Raw genomic sequence first — 22,318 nt, forward strand, 5'->3', positions numbered from 1 at the left:
GGTGTCACTCTATCAGCACACCAGTGGCATGGCTCCAGTAGGGTCTCATCGCGTCTGAGGTGCGTGGATCTGTCCGAGGCCTAAAACGGTCCTGGTCTGTTAGTTTGGACAGGAAGTGCCCATAAGCTGCCATCTTCAGTTTTATGAGGTTCAGGTCTGGACCCTCACCAGGGACGCAGCACTTGGCTGTAGGGGTCAGGTCACCAAACCGTCACCTCAGTCTCGGCAGGTTCATCATCAAGGACTTCTTCACAGTTGGTTGCATCTGACTGGTCTGCCTGTCCCTGAACCCCCATAACATGTTTGACCTTAAGGTTGGCACTAGGCAGGTGGTGGGCAGCGCCTGCTTTTCTCCACACAAAGTGCTTGGGGGGTCTCTCTGAAGAATTTGTCTCATCAGATGGCCAGAGAGTCCTTCAAAGTGTCCAAGGCCTTCACTTCAAGAGGGTCTGCTGTCTGGCTAACCCACCATAACGGCCACATTGATGCGGTGCCGCCATGGTGCTCATCCTTCTGCCAGGTTCACCCACTTCTGAAGCTCTGCTAGAGCGGCCATCAATTCCTTGGTCACCACCCTGACCGAGGCCCAGACAGCCCACTCTCTGAACTGTCCTGGTGGTCCCAAACTTCATCCATTTCTGGGCTCCTGGGCACCCTCCGAGCTTTACAAACAGTTTGACCCCGTTGCCCAGCACTGTCCATGCAAGCTCAGTTTTCCATTAAAGTGTCTTTGCTGTGTGACCAATCCAGGACACCTCTGCTCGGGGTACAATCCCTGCTCTAACGGGGGGCTCCCTCTTCATGACGAGAAATTAAAGACGCATTGACAAGCTTCCTCCTGCCCGCTTTCTGACTCAAAGAGGTGCCAGTCAAGGATAAGATTTGATTCCTTAATATGTTTACAATTTCATTTCTTCCACACTGTCAGAGGTCTCGAGTTTTATGTACCAAGTTGGGGGGAATGAGGGGGCGGAGATTGTGGCTGAACACACCGCAGATATTAACCCTTCAGGCAGCACCGTTACATCGCCGGCTTCGTCAGGCGGCTCGCTATTGATGACAACAACGTGTCATTTAAAGCGCACTTTACACAACTACCTAACACCTTCCTGGGTTCCTTCCTTCCATCTTAACAATTTTGTAAAATGAAGACGTGTTTCTAAATATGCAGGGTACGGAGATATTAAATCCTGCATTTACTTCTAGTGGGATTGACTACTGCAATGCGATGTTCACTGGATGTTTAAATTATTCTTCATGCAGCTTCCACACTTCATTCAAAATGCAAGAATCACTACAAGAACACGAAAATACGAACACATAACCCCAGTCCTCGCATCCTTACACCTGCTCCCGGTTAAGTTTAGGGCAGATTTCAAATCCTCCTTTTAACATGCAAAGCTTCAAATGGCCGAGGTGAAGCCCTGCTTACTTATCGATGCTTTAATTACATACCCGAGCGCACATTAAGATCTCAAGATGCCCGTCTACTTACGATTCCACGGATTAATAAAATCACAATGGGGGGTCGATGGGCCCGAAGCTGTCGACTGGTCGGCCCACTAATAGAAGAGATGGCCCTTTGAAATGCCAGCTGAAGACTCAGGACGTCTGATCAGCACACCCTGACTAGAGCTGCTCTGCTCTTAGCCATTAGTACTAACACACAAGTAAAATGAGATTTCCAGTCTGTCACTGACGCTCACCTACTCGGTTTGTCTTCTCGGTATCCTCAGGTGGCTTTCGGTGCCACTGCTCTACTGCCAAGTTCTATGCCTGCCATGGAAAAGTCACGCGAGATAAAAGGAGCATGGAGTCATCCAGCAGAAGGGTCCTTACATCTGATTGGCTGGCCCAGCACTGAATGGCCAATAGGAGGGAGGCGGCTTGTTAGCTGAGGTGTCCAGGACTCCATTTCTACAGTCGTCGTTGTTTCTCATTTCTTTCTACTTTATTCTCGATGTGTTTGATCAAATCTGCCTCCTCATATGGTGGAGTGATGTGGTAAGCAGCGGCGAGATCAGCGAATGTGACAAACCCCAGGACATGAATATCACATAATGCCACTTCGGCCGATTGTGTCTGTCCATCATTGAGACTTCCGTGAAGATCAGGCCACTCCGTTCGGTTACATTTGTACATAAACGCCGATATTTCCACATTTTCGTGCCACAACAGACAGAACTCCATTTGTCCCCAAAGACGGTCTTATGGTTAGAATTTGGGAGCAGCACCACTAGCAGGAACTGGAAGGGAGAGGATTCAGGAGATTAAAAAAATAAAAAGTAAAAGACGAGCCTTTTGGACATCCTGACGACTGGGGTGCAGCGAGGGGATTTCTTTTATTTGTATCCCTTTTCTCCCACCAAGTCCTCGGCTCAAACCGATTTTGTATTTCTGATAAGGCAGGACCTCAGGATTACAAACACTGATGGATATCGGAGCTCATTTTGGTCATAGAAGGCCTACTAGTCAAAAATGACCCTAATGCCTTAGAAATATTGGACTTTAATGGGGTCCTCAAGATACAAAAAACAGCAGGGCGTCTATTAAATGATTAGAAACAGTGAGAAATGTTCAGAAATACTTAAACACGACGAGATCTCAAAGTCTGAAGTAGCAGGAAATTCAAAAAATTGTCACCTCTCGTCTCTGATGGCCCAGGGTGACAAGACGACATGAGGGGAGCGGACACATCTCAGGACAGTGGAGTCGGAATTCTCCGCCACAGCCCCCCACACAGGCAGTTTTTGATCCAGCGTTGCTCCCATTGCTTCACAGCGTTGGTCTTGTTGGGAGATCGCAGCATGGTGACACAGCCACACCTGTAAAAGGGACACACAAGAGGGAAGTCACACACTTGGATGGAGTGACACAGTAATTTAGGTGGCCAGGTCAGGTCAACCTCTAGATGTCAACTAAAACCGTCCTCCTTTCATTCTCCTTCGCACACAGCGTCAGGGCCACACCGTCCCCTTACCCAGACTGCAAAGCGACACATGAAGAACCAGAGACCCCAGTGTGGAGCTCCGCCATACCAGTGAAGTGTGATGGAGAAGCCAGCCTACCTGGTGCAGGCCTTGCTATCCTCGGTAGGACAGATGCCCATGTGCAGGCAGCGTAGGTTGTCCATCTTTTGAGATCCAGGACTCCTGCCAAAGACAGAGAGAGGAGGGAGGACAGTTAAAGGTGGGGGTCTGTGGAGCGATGACCACTAACAGGACCACATAAGGCAGCTTGACCTCCTCATTTGAACCCAGGCTGACTGCTCAGTAACACTCTTGTGCCTGCCATGTGATACTCAATCTTCCATTAATTTTCCTGTAATGCCCATTAAGCTTACTGGCCTGCCCGGTCACCCTTTTTATATAATGGGATCACATTTACCAGTCCTTTGGAATCTCCCCAGTGACTTCCTAAAAACACTGCTCAAAAAATGAAAGGACCCCTTTAAATGAGAGTATCACATCAAGACAGTGACACCTGTGGGCTATCGATCTGCTCTGTGAAGTAGTAGAGGGGCTTGTTCATCAGTTTTGAGGGGCACTGGGCTAACAATGAGAGGACCCCCAAAACAGTAATGAATGGGTTAACAGGTGGAGGGAGGCAACTGACATTTTTCCCTCCTCATCTGTTTTGTCACTCGTTTTGCATTTGTCTACGGTCAGTGCCACTACTGGTTTCATCAGGCCATACCTGTATCTTACAGAGCTGGCACAGGTAGGATGGCACATCAATACCACATGTCATTGCCAGAAGGTTTGCTGTGTCTCCCAGCACAGTCTCAAGGGCATGGAGGAGTTTCCAGAGGACAGGTAGTTACTGTAGGAGAGCTGAACAGGGGGACCGTAGAAGGTCCTTAACCCATCAGCAGGACCCACCGGTATCTGATCCTCTGGGCAAAGAGGAACAGGATGAGCACTGGCAGAGCCTACAAAATGACCTCCAGCAGACAGGCAGAACACTGGAGTGAATGACTCTGAGCAAACAATCAGAAACAGACTTCATGAGGGTGGCCCAAGGGTCCGACATCCTCTAGTGGGCACAGTGGAGCTCGACTGGCATTTGCCATAGAATACCAGAATTGGCAGGTCCACCACTGGCGCCCTGTGCTTTTCACAGATGAGAGCACATGTGACAGACGTGAAAGGGTCTGGAGAAGCCGTGGAGAACATTATGCTGCCTGTAACATCGTTCAGCATGACCGGTTTGGATGGGGGTCAGTGATGGTCTTTGGGGGGGCATATCTATAGAGGGACACACAGACCTCTACAGGCTGGACACACAGACCTCTACAGGCTAGTAAACGACGGGCACCTTGACTGCCACTAGGTATCAGGATGAAATCCCTGGACCCATTGTCAGACCCCATGCTGGTTCCTCCTGGTGCATGACAATGTCTCATGTGGGGAGGGGATGAAGGAATTGATACCATTGACTGCCCCCCTAACCCCCCACCACCCCCACCACTTACTCGCCTGACCACAATCCAGTTGAACACCTCTGGGTGGTACATTATGTTTGGGTCCATCTGACGCCTCAGCCTGTCCAGGAGCTCAGTGATGCCCTGGTCCAGATCTGGGAGAAGATCTCCCAGGACATCCTCCGTCGTCTCATTAGGAAATTTTCAGGCAAGGGGTTGCGGGCATACAGACAATGACATTTCATCAAAATGGACTCGCCTGCCTGGCTGCCTGCCCCATCATTTTGTTCCCTTTGATTTTTGGGGGGTCTCTGAGTTCAGCCTTCTCTCTGTTGACCCATCATTTTCATTTCCATCCTTTCGTTCCTCACACATCACCATATCAGTCCAGATCAGTAGAGGTGGCCAGCAGGAGGTTTATTTTGCCATTGAGATCTGATGGGTTTTCATTTTATTTTGAGCAGTGTGTGTGTGTCAAAGACTCCTATCTGAACTCGCTGGCCTCCTTAAGAACTCGAGGGTGAATCTCATCTGCTCCTGGTGGTTTGTTGGATGTCAGCCGGTTTAATCTCAGCAGCTCTTCTCTCTCTACGATTTCAAAATCCTTCAGTACCACATTAGTAGTCCCTGTTACTGATGGAGTTTATCCACTTCTTCAGTTGTGAAGACCTCCGAAAAATGCGAGTTTCGAGCGTCTGCCATGTCATTGTCTGTGTCTTTTTTAATCCCCCTTCACCTCCTCCTGGTCTCTTCTTCTACTACTTTAATAATCTCTTCAGGTCGTCTTTCTCCTTCTCTGCTCTATTCCTCTCTAACTGTCTTTTAGTCTCTCTGATATCCTTCTTAATGGTTGCCCTCATGTTCTCATACGCCCTACAATTCACTTTGCACTTATTCGTCTTATTTATTTGTCTGTTTTTCCTTTGCAGCTTCTTTTTTTTTTTTAACTCTTTATTAACCCACTGTGGAGTTTTTTTTTTAAATGTCCAATTAATTTCAAATGCAGGTACTGTACGTACTCGCGTAAAAGTCGGGTCTTGAAACCAGAAAAAAATCGATCATAAAATCAGACCCCGACTAATACGCCCATTCAAAAATACGACACTTATATTTTTAAATTTACATCTTCTTGCCTCCTCCAATCTCTCATCAGCTTCTCAGATGCACTGAATTTTGCTGCAGCAGCGCCGTCACCAATTTCTTTTGCTATGTCAAGGACATTTAATTAACTCTTTCAGGGCTGATGTCAACTTTTATCAAAAGGAGGAGCTGACGATGGTAATCGACTGTTAACTGTGACAAAACCAACCATTGTGTTTTAGTTGGACTCTTGTTGCTAGAAGGAAAGTTAGCTTCATTGGTTTGACCGAGATTTCCTGCGCTCGTGCGAGTAGTAAGGAGCAAACAACAGCAAAAATGGCACTGACATAATGGCGAAAGATCAAAGCAAATGCATAAAGCAAAATACTCCGTGGACAAAGTCTTACCTATTACCTCTGAACTGGACTATGACTTGACAGACTCCGATTTTGATACAAGTATTCGAAAACGAATGTGAGGTTTCAGCTTCAGCTAACTGGTCCCCAGCTAATCATGGTGCTGAACAGGTTCATGTAGCTGACATGCCTACGGCAATGTTCGCCAGGAGGACTGCCACTTAACAATAATAAGAGGTAGAAACCAGATTGCAATGCACTGCGACCATGAGTGGTGCTGCTGCCCCAGCCATGCAAAGACATTCTTGGCAAACTGGCAGCCGCAGCAACAGGCGTTTTATGTTGATTTCTGTGTGAAACCAGAAAAATATTCAGCCCTCAAAGAGTTAAAAACCAGCTTCATATTTTCTTCTGATCATAGATAAGGGATGCTCTTTTGCTGACGACACGGCTACCGTGGGCTGCATCAGGAGTGGGCAGGAGGAGGAGTATAGGAACCTAATCAAGGACTTTGTTAAATGGTGCGACTCAAACCACCTACACCTGAACACCAGCAAAACCAAGGAGCTGGTGGTGGATTTTAGGAGGACCAGGCCCCTCATGGACCCCCTGATCATCAGAGGTGACTGTGTGCAGAGGGTGCAGACCTATAAATACCTGGGAGTGCAGCTGGATGATAAATTGGACTGGACTGCCAATACTGATTCTCTGTGCAAGAGAGGACAGAGCCGACTATACTTCCTTAGAAGGCTGGCGTCCTTCAACATCTGCAATAAGATGCTGCAGATGTTCAATCAGACGGTTGTGGCGAGCGCCCTCTTCTACGCGGTGGTGTGCTGGGGAGGCAGCATTAAGAAGAAGGACGCCTCACGCCTGGACAAACTGGTGAGGAAGGCAGGCTCTATTGTAGGCACGGAGCTGGACAATCTGACATCTGTGGCAGAGTGACGGGCGCTGAGCAGACTCCTGTCAATCATGGAGAATCCACTGCATCCACTGAACAGGATCATCTCCAGACAGAGGAGCAGCTTTATAAATATGCAAAAACCTCAAGTAAACTTTTTTCACGTTGTCATTATGGGGTGTTGTGTGCAGAATTCTGAGGAAAAAAATGAATTTAATCCATTTTGGAATAAGGCTGTAACATAACAAAATGTGGAAAAAGTGATGCGCTGGGAATAGTGTCCGGATGCACTGTACTTAATTTATATTGTAACACAAAACAGAGCTAAAGAAAATCTCAAGATCGCACCATTTAAAACATTGCTAACAAAATCACAGAGCAGAGGCGGAGGGCACATCACATCACTGAACGCCCGTGAGGCCCTCAGCCTGGAGGGTGTCTAAACGTACTGACCTTGAGAAGACCTCGACTTGTGAGCTCGAGTTCAGTCCCGGGAGGCTGTAAGGTTTGCCAAACTGCAGGCGAAGGGGCTGTTTGTTCTGAAGTTTGCTGATGACTCCATCATTAATGGGCAGCCAGTCCATGTTGGGGATCAGCAGCTGGCTGGGAAGGAGGCAGCACTCGTCAATGAGGGTGTCGTCGGGCTCCGTGGGATGGGTCTCGTCACGCGCTGGCAGCACCGGGGGACAAAAGGGAGAGGCGAGTTACAAGGAGGGAACACAAACTGGCAACAGAAAATCTGAAAGAACGGATGCCAGAGCACTCCAGAAGGACATTTATCAACCATAGATCATAAAGACAAAGAAAAGAGAAAGATACTTAGCAGTATCTAACAAACACGGGGCGCATAACAAAGGTCTTCAAGATTACAACATTGGAAAGATTTAGAGGAGAACAGGCCACTCAGTGCCACAAAGGTCACCAGTCACATAGCAGTCGAGATCAAGGTCCCTAAAGTCCTACAGTTCAGATTACGGGGTCACTTAGACCACTTGGTGTCTGTGCTTCTCCGTGTGAAGAAAACTTCAAATGTTTGAGTTTCCAGCTGTGCCCCCATGCTCTTGATGAACTCATTTCAAAGTCACCATCTTGATCCACTGGGCTGATGCCTTTCATCATTTTAAACACTTCAGTCAGCTCTCCTCTTCATCACTGTAAAGGCTCAGCTCTTTTCATCTTTTCTCATAACTCACCCCCTGTAGCTCTGGACTTTCTCTAGCGCTGCGATGTCTATTTTATAATAAGGAGACCCAAACTGCACCCAGGATTCCAGATGAGGCCTCACCAGTGTGTTATAAAGCTTGAGCAGAACCTCCTGTGACTTGTACTTCACACATCAAGGCGCTATATAACCTGACATTCTGTTAGCCTTCTTAATGGCTTCTGAACACTGACAGTTGATAGCTTAGAGTCCACTACGACTCGTAAATCCTTCTCATAAGGTGGACTCTCGATTTTCAGACTGCCCATTGTGTATTCAGACCTCACATTTTTACTTCCTATGTGTAATTCTTTACATTTACTGACATTAAATTTCATCTGCCACAAAAACGCCCAAGCCTGTCTGCTGTCCAAGTCCCTCTGTGATGATTCAACACAATCTTGATTATCTGTCAATCCTCCAAGTTTGGTATCATCAGCAGACTTCACCAGTTTGTTCCTTATATTCCTATCTACTGTACTATACATCATTTATATTTATTAAAAATAGCAGTGGCCCCAACACTGACCCCTACTGGATTCCACACTTAACATTGGTCAATTCTGATAAGGTTCCTCACACCATCACCCTTCCTGTGTCTGAGCCAATTCTCCACCCATTGACACATCACACCCTGAACTGCCACTTCTTTTACTATGATGCCCACCCTCTCTTATCAAATGTTTTCTGAAAGTCCTCATTAATAATCTCATCTGCTCCACTCTGGTCGTACCCTTTTGTTACCTCCTCATAGAATTCCAGCCTGTTAGTAAAACACGACCTCCCTCATCTGACCCCATGCTGACTGTTCCTAATAAACTCCTGTCCTTGCCAGGTGTTGCTCAATGTTCTCCTTAATAATTCCTTCCATTAATTTCACTGTGATGCATGTTAAGCTTACTGGCCTACAGTTGCTTGGATCTGCCCTGTCACCCTTTTTATATAATGGGATGAGATTTGCCATTTTCCAGTCCTTCAGAATCTCTCCAGTGTGCAGTGACTTCCTAAAAATATGTGCCAAGGGTTTATATCTGCACTCACTGGCCTCCTTAAGAACTCAAGGGTCAATATAATCTGGTCCTGGTGATTTGTTTGATTTCAGTTTATTAAATCTTAGCAGCTCTTCTCCCTCTACAGTTTCCAAATCCCTCAGTGCCTCCTTAGTAGTCCCTGTTACTGTTCTGAGGTTATCCACTTGCTCACATCTCAGAAATGTAAGTTTAGCTCATCCGCTATTTCATTGTCTGTGTCTTTTAATCCCCCTTTACTATTTCTGATGTGCTTCTTCTCCTCCTTGACTGTTCTTTTACTACTTTAATAATCTTTCAGGGTCGTCTTTCGCCTTATCGGTTATTTTCCTCTCCAACTGTCTTTAAGCCTCACCGATATCCTCCTTAATGGTTGCCCTCATGTTCTCATACGCCGTTCGAATCACTTTTTCAGTTATTAGTCTTATACGCTTTATTCTTCTGTTTTTTCATTTGCAGCTTTTTTTTCTTTTAACTCTTTATTAACCCACCGTGGAGTTATTTTAAATGTTCTATTAATTCTACCTGTCCTGCATTACCCGTAAAACATTTTTAAACCTGTTCCACTGCCCCTCGACTGTCTCCACACTTGAAAGCTTTCACTCCACTTTTCTTGGCAGACCACCTCAACACATTCTGTCAGCTCGGCCTTGGGGTCTTACACAGTGAAGGTAAAAAGGCTTCACTTTTAAGGGCCCGTTCATGAAATTTACAGCATTTGACATTTTTCAGGTGTTTCTCCCCTGAAACGTTTTGTAGGAAAACATGACTGGCATCAATTCCCGTCACCATTTGGCGGGCTGTGACGTGTTTGCTGAAGGTCTTCTATGACTTTCGTGCCTGAATCCTGGCTATCACAGCACTGAAGACGAGTGTCGCCAGCATCAGGAGGGCAGATGGTGGCTTCACTCTGTTCTGCAGCAGGGCTTGGCAATCCAATCCAATGAGTACAAACGCTGCATTGTGTGTGATGCTTTCTTGTAACTTCATTCAGAAACTTTCATAAAATGATTGGTGTAACTAAAGACTCCTCAGATGAAGCCCACCAAAGATGAGTGCCTGTGGGCTCAGTGGTGCCAGGACAACAATCTGATCCTTAATGTTGGCAACACCAGGGAGCTGAGCTGAGATCTGAGAAAGCAGGTGTCGTGGGTACACTGGTGGGGGTGGCACCCGTTCATTGTTCATGCTGTAGCCCAAGTAGTGATGGGCTGTGCAAGCATCAGTCATATTTAGGGTTACGTGGAGAGGCTGTGGGTGTTGGTCACACTCCATGATTACACACATTCTTACTCTGCAGAGATAAAAATGACTGACTGCCATGCTGTGCCATGCATTCTCAGCTACTCGTCCTTCAAGTGTTCAACGTATTCTCAAAAAAGACACAACTCTGCTCCCCCTAATGCACATTATATGGCCTAAAGTCCCCCCAAATGATTGACTTGGGGTATTTCATTGTGAACAGGTGTATAAAATCAAGAACACAGTCATGATATCTCCAATGACAAACACTGGCAGTAGAACGGGTAGCTCCAAGGGGCTTAGTGACTTCAACCTCTTTGGCGTTGACCCTAAGCGTCTCCCGAGCTTGGGATTTTATGTAAAGATGGTTAAACCCGAGTGACTCTTGGATTAAGTCTTAAAATCTCTTGGGACGGTAATTCTGATGCCATCTAGTGGATAAAATATCATGCCGCAGAAACAAATCAAGAAGATTTCAATGCATTTTGCCAGTCTTGTGATAACTCATTAACTCTTTCAGGGCGGATGTCGACTTTTGTCGAAATTACAGGCGAAATGTGACAAATCTCACCGTTACATTTTAGTTCAACTCTCTTTGCCAGAAGGAGAGTTACCTTTGTTGATTTGACCGCGATTCCCTGCGTGTGAATGAGTAGCAAAGAGCAAACAACCTCTAAAATGGCATCGACCTCTGGCAGAGTGGTGGCTCTGAGACTAGGGATCTGCACTGGCAATCGGAAGGTTGCCGGTTCGAATCCCGTAAATGCCAATAGGGACTCTTGCTCTGTTGGGCCCTTCAGCAAGGCCCTTAACCTGCAATTGCTGAGCGCTTTGAGTAGCGAGAAAAGCGCTATATAAATGCAAAGAATTATTATTATTATTATTATTAAAGAGCACACACAAAGCACAAAGTTTGTGGACGACGTTTTGCGTATTATCACTGAATCGGACGCTGACTTGTCAGACTTGATTTTGATGCAACGCATGGAAAACAAATATTCTTGTATTAGCATAAATAGATATGAAAACTTATAAGTAGTAAACTTAGTGTAAGCATTGACACAAATTAGGTATGCCAAGCAAATAGTTAAATAAAGCACACACCATATTTCTTTTTTAATTAAAGCTTGGCTGAAACTACCAATATCTTCTCAACCCAAAGAACAGAGAAGGGGGAGAAGGACAGATAGAGAAGGCCTGAGATCGAAGCAAAGGGGGGCACCGGCAAGTTGAAAGCTGGCCAGAAAATAAGCGAAGTAAGAGGTGGAGGTGAATCTCAAACCACGGAGAATATTGGTGGTTTCCATAAAAACCCAGAAGGGAATCGAAATAAGCAGCAAATGAGCGAGGTCAGGATAAGAAATGATGACATCAACTGTAACTTTTGGCTTGTTCAGGGCTCAACTCGGTTTGGCTTAATTGGGTTGAGTCTCCGTTATTGTTTATTACAATAAAGCTAATTACTCTGCTTGCCTACCCAACGACTCCTAGAGCCTTCTTTTGAGGCGAGAGCCTCTGGTGCGATTTCTGCCCCGACAAACTTAAGTGAGGTAGCAGCATCATCTGATCGCGGTGCTCAACACGTTCGTGTAGCTGACGTACCTATTTCACTGTCTGTATCTTTTAATCCCCCTTTACTATTTCTGATGCGCTTCTTCTCCTCCTTGTCTCTTCTTCTACTACTTAAAGAATTTCTGACGGTCGTCTTTCGCCTTATCTGTTATTTTCCTCTCCAACTGTCGTCTTTTAGTCTCCCTGATCTCCTTCTTAATGGTTACCCTCATGTTCTCATACGCCGTACGATTCACTTTTGCACTTATTAGTCTTATACGCTTTATTCTTCTGTTTTTTCATTTGCAGCTTTTTTTTTTTTTTTTTTAACTCTTTATTAACCCACCGTGGAGTTATTTTAAATGTCCTATTAATTCTAAATGTAGGTCTCTACCTGTCCTGCATTACCCGTAAAACATTTTTAAATCTGTTCCACTGCCCCTCGACTGTCTCCACACTTGAAAGCTTTCACTTCACTTTACTTGACACCCCAACAAATTGTCAGCTCGACTTTGGCGTCTCACACAGTGAAGGTAAAAAGGCTTCACTTTTAAGGGCCCGTTCGCGCAATTTGCAGCATTTGACATTTTTCAGGTGTTTCTCCCCTGAAACGTTTTGTAGGAAAACATGACTACGGGAGGACCGCCACTTATGGTGACAAGAGGCACACACCAGATTGCATTGCACTGGGGCTGCCACCGCTGCCCACTGACTACATGAAGAGAGCCAGGCAGCCAGCCCGCCACGTACTCCTGCTGGCCATCGAGCCGACCCTGCGCAGCCACTGCTGCCAAACAGCAGCCACAGCAACAGATGTTTTATGTTGATTTCTGCATGATGCCATTGCTTTGTGTGCTTTTCAGAAAAAAATATTCAGCCTTCAAAGAGTTAATATTTATGACTGGGGGCGGAGCCTTCAACCAAAACACACAACGGCATGCAAATGAGAAGCTGTAAAGCCAGTTTTAGAACAAAGTGATTAGCGAGCCACTGGTCAGATCCAACGATAGTGAGGACAACGTAAATTGGCCATCAGACGATGCATGTGGCACTCTGCCATGACATGCCCGCTCACTTCAAATCACGTAAAGCTGTGACGAAAAGGCAAAAGGATTGCAAACAAACGGAAGGACAAGAGTGACGTTATCCCCCTAGGCAGTCATCACAATGCAGCAAATGTCAATGTCCACGCCAGGGAAAATGTGGACTAAGCCTGGCACAGTGGCAGCCTACAATAACACAAAAGGGCACGTTGATCGGGGGGGAGGTCTGGCATGAACATTCAACACTGTTATGTGCAAGCAAAGGAAAAAATATACAAAAAAAAAAAAAAGTGAGCAAAGACCCGGGCTTGTCCCAATCATAACATCAGGCTGTGTGCTGGTGACCGTTTTAAAACTAAATCTACACCCGTATGGCAGACGACACTCAACGTGCTTTTCCTTCTGGATTTATGTGGACATCTTGGTATTTACAAGTCGCCTTTACACACATTTTATCTTGTTGACAAAAGTTCAATGTCTTTGGCTCGTTTTTCTGGGGGGTAAATATAACGCTAAGGAGGCTACGAAGTGGCACGGTCACAAGATGCCACCTTTGCCACAAGTCAACACGTTTCATTTCGGCTCTTCTAGATCTCTGCCGTCCACTGTAAGTGCTACTATTGTGAAGTGGAAGTGTCACACATTTGCGGTGACAGCTTGGCCACAAAGTGCAGCACCACTCCGAGAGTGCTGAAGCGCATCAAAATGGCCGCTCCTCTGTGGTGTCACTCACAACAGAGTCCTAAAACTGGCTCTGGAAGTGACATCAGCACAAGAACTGGGCAATGGGGGCTTCATGAAATGAGTTTCCACGGCCAGATCACTACGTGTGTTGACAAGCATTGGAAAGAGTGCTGTAAAGCCCACCGCCTGCCATGGCACTGGAGCCATGTCTAGGATGACTTCTCACACGTTGCTATCTGGGCACCTGATGGACCCATCCGGGCTTGGCGGATGCCAGGGCAACCTTAACCTTCTAGAGTGCATTGTGTCAACAGGGGTGGAGGAGGGATAATGACGGGGTTTGGGCTCGGCCCCTTGATGCCACAGCAGACAACTTTGTGTGTGCCAAGATGACTCAACGCCAGGTCTCCATAAAGACACGGGGCCCTCAACTCAACCCCGCTGATCGCCTTTGGGATGAACTGGAGGGCTGAATTCAAGCGCGGTCTTCTCGTCCTGCATCAGCACCTGACCTCACGAAGACTCCTTTGGCTGAAAGGGCACAGAATCCCACAGACAAACTGCAGAGTCGAAGAGTGGAGGCTGGTACAGTCATAAAGTGGGTGGTGGACGTGGTCAGTGCCCAGGAATACCCATGCATTATAAGAAAGGGAATAAAAAGGTGTGAGGGTCAGGCATCCACAATCTTTTGGCCATACAGTGTATTGTGGGCACCTTATATACACGATATTACTCTTAACAGATTGTGCGTAACAATGTGGATTCCGTGGGCGGTGGTGGCACACATGAACTTCCTTTAGGAAAGCGTATGCCACTTTTGCAAAACCTTAAACACTAAAAGGGCACAAGGCAGCAGCACAGATCTGTCAGCCAAGCGTGTGAACTTAAGACGTCTGCCAGTCGGGTCCCCTTCGTCTCATTCTGTGGTTGCTAAGCAATGATCCAGGTGGCATCAACATTTAGTTAACTTCTAATTATTATGTAAATATTTAAACGAGCCGGGCAGCACCAGCTCCAGGTTTTGGATGCCAGCCTGGTCACTGCCTCTGTGGAGTCTGCACTCTATGGGCAAAACCTGTACAACTGTGGTGGGGGTCATTATCAGCACCCCTGCGTTAAAGGAATGTCACGTACAATGCAAAATTATGGAAAATGTAATCAGAAATAAATCAGAATTCCTACTGTATAATGAAAATAATGTCCTAAATCACAGCTTGCATGGGCTTACGACTCAAAGATCTCCCCAAATCCATCTTGTCGATCCTTCTGAACAAGCAGCTGCAACAGAAGCCTTTGACTCCGTCATCCCACCCTGATGATTTAGTCTAAAAACTAGAAGCTGTGACCTTTAAAACGGGAGAACAGTAGGGGTGGGGGGCACAGGGGACAGATAAGAAGACAATGGGGTCATCCATGGAGTCCCCCCTCAGGTGTCTAGCTGGGGATTTTGAGGAGCTGCTGCCCTCATTACTACCACCTAGTGGGCATTACTGGAAGTGCATTTGGAACCTTTGTGCTTTGGGATTCCTAGTTTACGACACCAGGCCTCGGAAATAATCAGAAGAACATAAGAAATGTGATAAATGAGAGGAGACCATTGGGTGCATTTGTGACGCTAATCGCTACGCTGCTCCAGTATCTCAGCCGGACCCTTCTTAAAGTTCACCTACACAACTCGGTAGTTTGTTTCAGATTTCCACAACTCTTTCTGTAAAGACGTCCTTCCCCTTCATTTCTGCTGGCTCTCTGGCTAAAGGATCTGGGCTGGCAACTCAAGGGCTGCGGGTTCAAATCAGAAGGAATGCTACTCTGTTGGGCCATTGAGCGAGACCCTTAACCTGACGCTGCTCTGGGGGCACTCGCTGTTGGGTGACAGTAACGTTCATGTGGATAAGATCAAATGTCCATTTACAAAGCATCTTATGTCTTGTCTTGACAGTTTTCTTATAAAACAATTTGTTAAACTCACTCCAGAGGACACACTCTTGATGTTGTACGCCGCTCTGACATTACACCATTGATTGGGATGCATCTGATTTCTTTATATCGGACCATAAATTAGTTTAATTTAGTGTTAATCTACCAAACTTAATATCTATACATAGAGTTCTAGCCAAAAGTTGGGAGAATGACACAAATCTGAATTTTCACAAAGTTTGATGGCCATTTGCATAAACTCCAGAATGTTCTGACAAGTGAGCCGATGAATGGCAATGAATTGTAAAGTCTCTCACTGTCATGAAAATGAACTTCATCTCAAAACACCACTGCATGTCAGCCCTGCCACTAAAGGACCTGCTGACGTCATCTCAGTGATCCTCTCATTAACTCAGGTGACAGTGGTGACGAGGACGAGGCTGGAGGTCACTCTGATGGAGTTACAATAGCAGACTGGGTGCTTTAAAATGAGAGCGGTGGTGCTGGAAACCACCATGGTTACCTGCAAGGAAACACGTGCAGTGCACAAAAAGGGGCTTCACAGGCGAGGACATCACTGCTAGTAAGATTGCACCTAAATCAACCATCTATCGGATCATCAAGAACTTCAAGGAGAAAGGATCAACCATTGTGAAGAAGGTGTCAGGGTGCCCAAGAAAGTCCAGCAAGTGCCAGGAGTGTCTCCTAAAGCTGATTTGGGGCACCACCAGGGCAGAGCTGGCTTAAGAATGGCAGCAGGCAGGTGGGAGTGAGGCAAAGACTTTTGGAGGATTGCCTGGTGGGTGTCAAGAAGGGCAGCAAAGAAGCCATCAGAGACAGACGGATATTCTGGGATTGGACTGCTGGGTAAAGTCATTTTCTCTGATGAATCCCCTTTTCGATTGTTTGGGGCATCCGGAAAAAAGAAAAGGTGAGCGGCGCTCCCATCAGTCCTGCGTCAGGCCAACAGTAAAGCATCCTGAGACCATTCATGTCAGGCTCACTCACAATTGTGCTTAAGAACACAGCCATGAATGAAGAATGGGACCAAAACATCCTCTGAGAGCAACTTCTACCAACCAGTTGGTGACCAACATGATGGAGCACCGGGCCGAAAGTGAGAACCAAGTGGCTCGGGAACAAAACATTGAAATTAGGGGTCCATGGCCAGGAAACTCCCCAGATCTTCATAATCCCATTGAGAACTTGTGGTCAAGAGGTGGGTGGACAAACAAAAAACCCCAAATTCTGCAAGAATGGGCAGCTGCCATCAGTCAGGATTGGGCCCAGAAGTTGATTGACAGCCTGCCAGGGTGAATGGCAGAGGTCTTGAAAAAGAAAGAAGGGCCAACACTGCAAATATGGACTCTGTGCATAAACCTCAGAAGGTTCAAAGGCTTTTATTGACAATGACATGAACTGCTTGTAATTCTACTTCAGTACATCACAGAAACATCTGACTAAAAGATCCAAAAACACTGAAGCAGCAAACTTGGTGAAAGCCAACACTTGTGCCATTCTCTAAGCTTTGGGCTATGACTGTTGATGTTTGTGCTTCTGTGCGTTGGTGTGAATCTGTAGGCTGGCGAATTTGTTTCTGTTGGTCGCCGCTATGCTGTATGAGCCTTTTCAATTTTATCAGGAGGCTTACGTTGAAGTGAAGAATGAAGCAGGTGTACAATGGTGGTGTCATAATGCAGTTTCAGTCAGTCACAAAGTGTGCACCGAATAAACAGTCAAACACCACAGTCGATAATCGGTCACATTGAAGAATTGAGGACTTGAAGATAAGCCTGAGAGCAAAACTCTGCCAGGAACTCGGATTCCTCGTTATTGTTGTGGAGGGATACAGCAGTCGTGGCAACCGTTGTTTATATCGAACACGGACGGACACAAGCGACATAATATAAGGGTACACCGGATCGTGGGGGTATTTAAAGGTAGTTTTCAAGTCAAACTTATCTCTTCACAAACTTGCTATACTTTAATTTTCCTTGTGAAATTGTGCTCTAAAGTTAAGTGCATTCTATAAATTACCAATAAAAGTGTCTTGGTGCTTTACAATGGAGGGCATGGGGCACAAACTTAACACTAGAGTTACCAAAGCCTACGAAAAAAACTTGTAAATCCGTTCCACCTTCAATCCCTTCGCACCTCTCCATCAGCGTCTTTGGTCTTGTAAATGTGTCGATCAGCACAAGCAGCCTGCTCTCACATCCCCTCACCGCTGCACAGTTTTCTCAGCTCAAGTCTGTTTACCTGCGTGTAAGTTGCTTAGAGCTGTAGAGAGTAAATACTAGATCATTATTTGGAACACATGCATTTTATGTGTTTTCCGTGTCTACAACAATCGTTAAAACAGAAACGTTTATCATGTTTTAGTAATAACTGACAAAATGTCGACATGAAGTGTATAATGTGTGAAGCCTGAAGTCCAAATATCAAATAAACAAACACTTTCACAAAAAGGTACAAGTATAACAAAACAAGTGTGCTTTTATTCAAGAATATAACGGCAGAAAAAGAACCTGCGTTAGGGTGCGACGTTGACACATCTTTAATACGGCCGCCTCAGTGGAGTGACAGTAAGAGCAGCTGACGAGTAATGAAAAGGTCACGAGTTCAATCCCACATGATTCCGTTTTGAGAGATGAGCTGCTGTTATTCTTATTATTTTAGAAAAGGAACATACTGTACATTTTGATTTGAGTCTGCAACAGCCGGTGTAAATGTATGGTACTTGTCAAGGTTAGCGTTGGTTTTTATTTTTATTTAGTTTTATTCTCTTAGTTGTGTTCACGATCACCCCGATCTGGCACTGCTGTTTTCACATAAAGATGTTCTATAACAGACGTGAACTCAGATGATGACGATGGTTCTACATCGGAGACAGAATACATGTCACACTTTTGCCATCGCTGTACTTTGTATATTTACACGAGAAGCTCTGCAGTCTACTTATGACTTTACACTGTAGGACGTAAGTAAATAAATCAAGGTAAATAGGTAAATAACATTCAATCTAGATTTTATATATAATACATACATGGTTTAATGACCATGGTGTGTGCTTGGTGTGTGTGTGGGTGTGTTTGTGTGTATCCTGTGGTGGGTTGGCACCCTGCCTGGGATTGGTTCCTGCCTTGTGCCCTGTGTTGGCTGGGATTGGCTCCAGCAGACCCCCCGTGACCCTGTGTTCGGATTCAGTGGGTTGGAAAATGGATGGATGGATGGATTGGTATCACTGTGCTTGATTGGCCAGCAAACTCATCTGACCATTGAGAATCTATCAAGAGGAAGATGAGGGACAGCAGAGCCAACAAAGCTGATGAGCTGAAGGCCGCAATCAAAGCATCCTGGGCTTCCATAAGACCTCAGTAGTGCCACAGGCTGATCGCCTCCATGCCACGCCTCATTGATGCCATCATTCATGCAGAAGGAGCCCTGACCGAGTATTGAGTGCCTACATGGACAGACTCTTCAGTAGGCCAACATTTCTGCATTAAAACTCATTTTTTATTAATCTTATGTAATCTTCTAATTTTCTGAGATACTGAATTTGGAGTTTTCATTACCTGTAGGCCATAATCGGCAAAATGAAAAGAAATAAACACTTGAAATGTATTACTCTGTGTGTAGTGAATCTATATAATATACGAGTTTCACTTTTTGAATTACTGAAATAAATTATCTTTTCAATGATATTCTAATTTATTGAGATACACCCTTATAAAATACAGCATTTAATGCAGTATATAACGAAACTCAATAAAAAAAAGACGTACATAAACGGCAATTCTATACGCATTCAAGGCTCCGATGCGACTGAAACTGCCTGTTTATTAACACTTGTGAACTGAATGAAACGACACTGCATCTTGAGCCATGGAGACCTGGAAATGCATTTGTAATACGGGGGGCCATAAAAAACGAGTGCTGAAGTAACCTTAACAAGTGAAAGTTGATACTCCTCGATATGTCAGTAGTTTTGACATTACTTGTACGTCTTCTCAACACACAAGTCGCCACAAGACAAAAGAATGGATTAAAATGGCGGTGGAGTGGAGATCCCAAAGAGAGGCGGCTTGTTAGGCCTCACCACAAAGCAGCCCACCGAGCAACTGGAAGGGACACCTGGACGCCATCTAGAATGGGGTGGGGGGCACACAGTCCTAAAAAGGGACACAAGTGGGCTGTGCTGTACCCTACAGACAATGGCTCAGCTTGAGGGGCTCTGTGGACAAGGGGAGTTTAAAACGGGGTCACTGTCAAAGGGTAAGCCCCTCACATCGGCGAGTCGGTCAGATAAACACGTGTGACTTACGAGAGCAAAGCAACAGTAGACAGAATCATTCACAGAGGGGGCTTTAGTGCTGCAGCTCGTAGAAATGATCCAAACTGAGCCCCCTCCGCCCCACAGACCCCCCCAATTATAAAACTAAAGGGCTCTCTGTTGCTGAGCCGCACACAGTCAACCAGCTCTCCGTCTTCTTCGGCAGCTGGTGCAAAGATTTTCTTCCAAGATGGCCTCTCCATTCTTAATAGCTGCCCCAAGGATTTGCTTCGGTTCAAGCAAGAGGCCAAGTGCCTTTATTTAACGACTCTGTGCCCATTGGGACCCCTTCTGGAAACCTTTCACCCAGGAGTAAGAGACAGGCGAGCTAATTACTTGTTGTTTATGTAGAAGATCCAGTGTCGTTTCAGTGGAGCTGCAGAGCCCTCTGCCTGACACCTTGAGGCAGCTCTGCCCGTTCTGCCAGCTTCTTCAGAGGATTCTGGGGTTGGCTCAAGACAAACATGTGCCTCCTGTGTGGTGAAGACATGACATTCCCAACTTATTCAGACTAAACCAGTGGCACAAGTCATCGAAATGTCAGCCCTTGAAGTGACAAGTCGTTTATAACTCAGCTTTCTGAACATTGTTCCTTTTTCATTTCAGTTTGGCATGTCTGGGCATCTGAAAGAACGAGACCCACTAGAAGATGCCTTCCTCAATATTGCTGCCATACAGTGCCATAGAAAAGTGATCACCCCCCCAAGCCTACATTAACATAGATGACTGTAAAAGGCTGGCATTTTATTTGTAAGTCAAACATGTTTTCACCGTGATGCCCAAGAAAAATGTCAACTCCAAAAACGGAAATGTCAGCCATTTCTATGCTTCTTTTCCCACTTTTGCTACTTCACTGACCGACCTCTCCGGCCTCTTACAGCACATCATCTTTTTGTGAACCTCCAGTTCATTCTGCACATCATGATGGGACAAGAACTAACTGCTCAGGCTGTGCCATGTCAGCAGAGGAGCGGCAGTGAAGCCAGATCTTCAGGCCTGGCCAAAGATGTGCACTCTGACTGGCCCACTCAAGGACATCCGTATTCTTCACTGTAAGCCACTCCATTGTTACTCTGGACAGCAGCTGAAGCTTTCAGGTGAAGGGGTGCAGCATTCATCTTCCCACCCACCATGACCACATGGCCAGGCGGCCCACCACATTTTGCTCCCACAGTGTGAATTGGGGGGGTCACCTCCCGGATGTGCTGGGTTAGATTCGTGCTACACCAGGGACATGTGGTCAGGGTAGGCCTCACCGGTCATCATGAAAAGGAAAGAAACTAATAATGATAACATAAAAAAAAATAAATGTGTCCACTGGTTTGTGCTATAAATGTGTGTTCTGTACGATTCCAATAATTGTGATCATTTTAATAAATTGCTGAATTACCGCATTTCCTGTTCAAATACAGCGCAGAAACGTAAGGTGCGGCAGTGACGAGGCTCACCTCCCCTCGGACTGCGCTCTCCTCACACACTGACGGGGTTCATGCGCGTGCCTGTCGCTGTCTCTCTGTGTGTCGCCAATATAAGGTGTGCAGACACGTTTATTATACACCCTGACTTTCCATAGTCTGGCTAATATCTTTAATGAATGTGTGTGACAAATTTAGTCTTGCTGATCGGACATGAAACTGAAGTGAAAAGGCACAAGGTATAGTGAGGCAAGCAGTACCATGCCATCCTGAAGGGGGCGCATGTGAGCCCAACAGGTGCCCGTTGCTGCTGTTCTTCTTGGTGATACTCCATTGAGGTGGAGAGACTTTTAAAACGAAAGGAAAATAACATTTTACAAGAAAGTGATGGACATTTTCATAGAGAAGGGCAGGCGCATGGACTTGATTTACAAATAAAGTTAAGACCGTAAACGGCTTTCAATTTTATAAAAAACTAGCTGTGTAAGCCTAAGCCTAAGTAAAACGTCCGGCATTCTAGAAACTATTGAAATCGTCAGGAAAAAAAATCAAAATGCAGAGATGTCAGTTCACTGAAAAGGAAACACTCTGGGCGTCTCTCTCCTGGGAGGATTCATTGTGCCGCTGTGCTCGCCTCGCTTGTGTTATGAGCGGCTAAGCGAGTTTTCTGTTTCCTAGGAGGTGGATCCCTCACTCCGACTCCAACTCTCACTTCCGGGCCGGACAGACAGACACACACACTCACTTCCACTCGGAGACATTTACAGGTGCTGGTCATAAAATTAGAATATCATGACAAAGTTGATTTATTTCAGTAATTCCATTCAAAAAGTGAAACTTGTATATTAGATTCATTCATTACACACAGACTGATGTATTTCAAATGTTTATTTCTTTTAATGTTGATGATTATAACTGACAACTAATGAAAGTCCCAAATTCAGTATCTCAGAAAATTAGAATATTGTGAAAAGGTTCAATATTGAAGACACCTGGTGCCACACTCTAATCAGCTAATGAACTCCAAACACCTGCAAAAGCCTTTAAAAGGTCTCTCAGTCGAGTTCTGTAGGCTACACAATCATGGGGAAGACTGCTGACTTGACAGTTGTCCAAAAGACGACCATTGACACCTTGCACA

At 45.7% G+C, this 22,318-nt stretch overlaps 1 protein-coding gene across 1 annotated transcript in view; it reads right to left on the minus strand.

Annotated features, from left to right (window-relative positions):
- Window positions 1-2,501: 2,501 nt before the first annotated feature.
- Window positions 2,502-22,318, minus strand: part of med16 (mediator complex subunit 16) — a 110,598-nt gene continuing 90,781 nt past the window's right edge. Inside the window, exons 13-15 of the mRNA XM_028816652.2 lie at window positions 7,217-7,433; window positions 3,069-3,152; window positions 2,502-2,825 (exon numbers count right to left, since the gene is read on the minus strand). Coding sequence (XP_028672485.1) covers window positions 2,699-2,825; window positions 3,069-3,152; window positions 7,217-7,433 — 428 coding nt within the window. The 3' untranslated portion in view covers window positions 2,502-2,698. The remainder of the gene's footprint in view (window positions 2,826-3,068; window positions 3,153-7,216; window positions 7,434-22,318) is intronic.

This window comes from Erpetoichthys calabaricus, chromosome 12 (assembly GCF_900747795.2).
Source record: "Erpetoichthys calabaricus chromosome 12, fErpCal1.3, whole genome shotgun sequence".
Classification (NCBI taxonomy): Eukaryota; Metazoa; Chordata; class Cladistia; order Polypteriformes; family Polypteridae; genus Erpetoichthys; species Erpetoichthys calabaricus.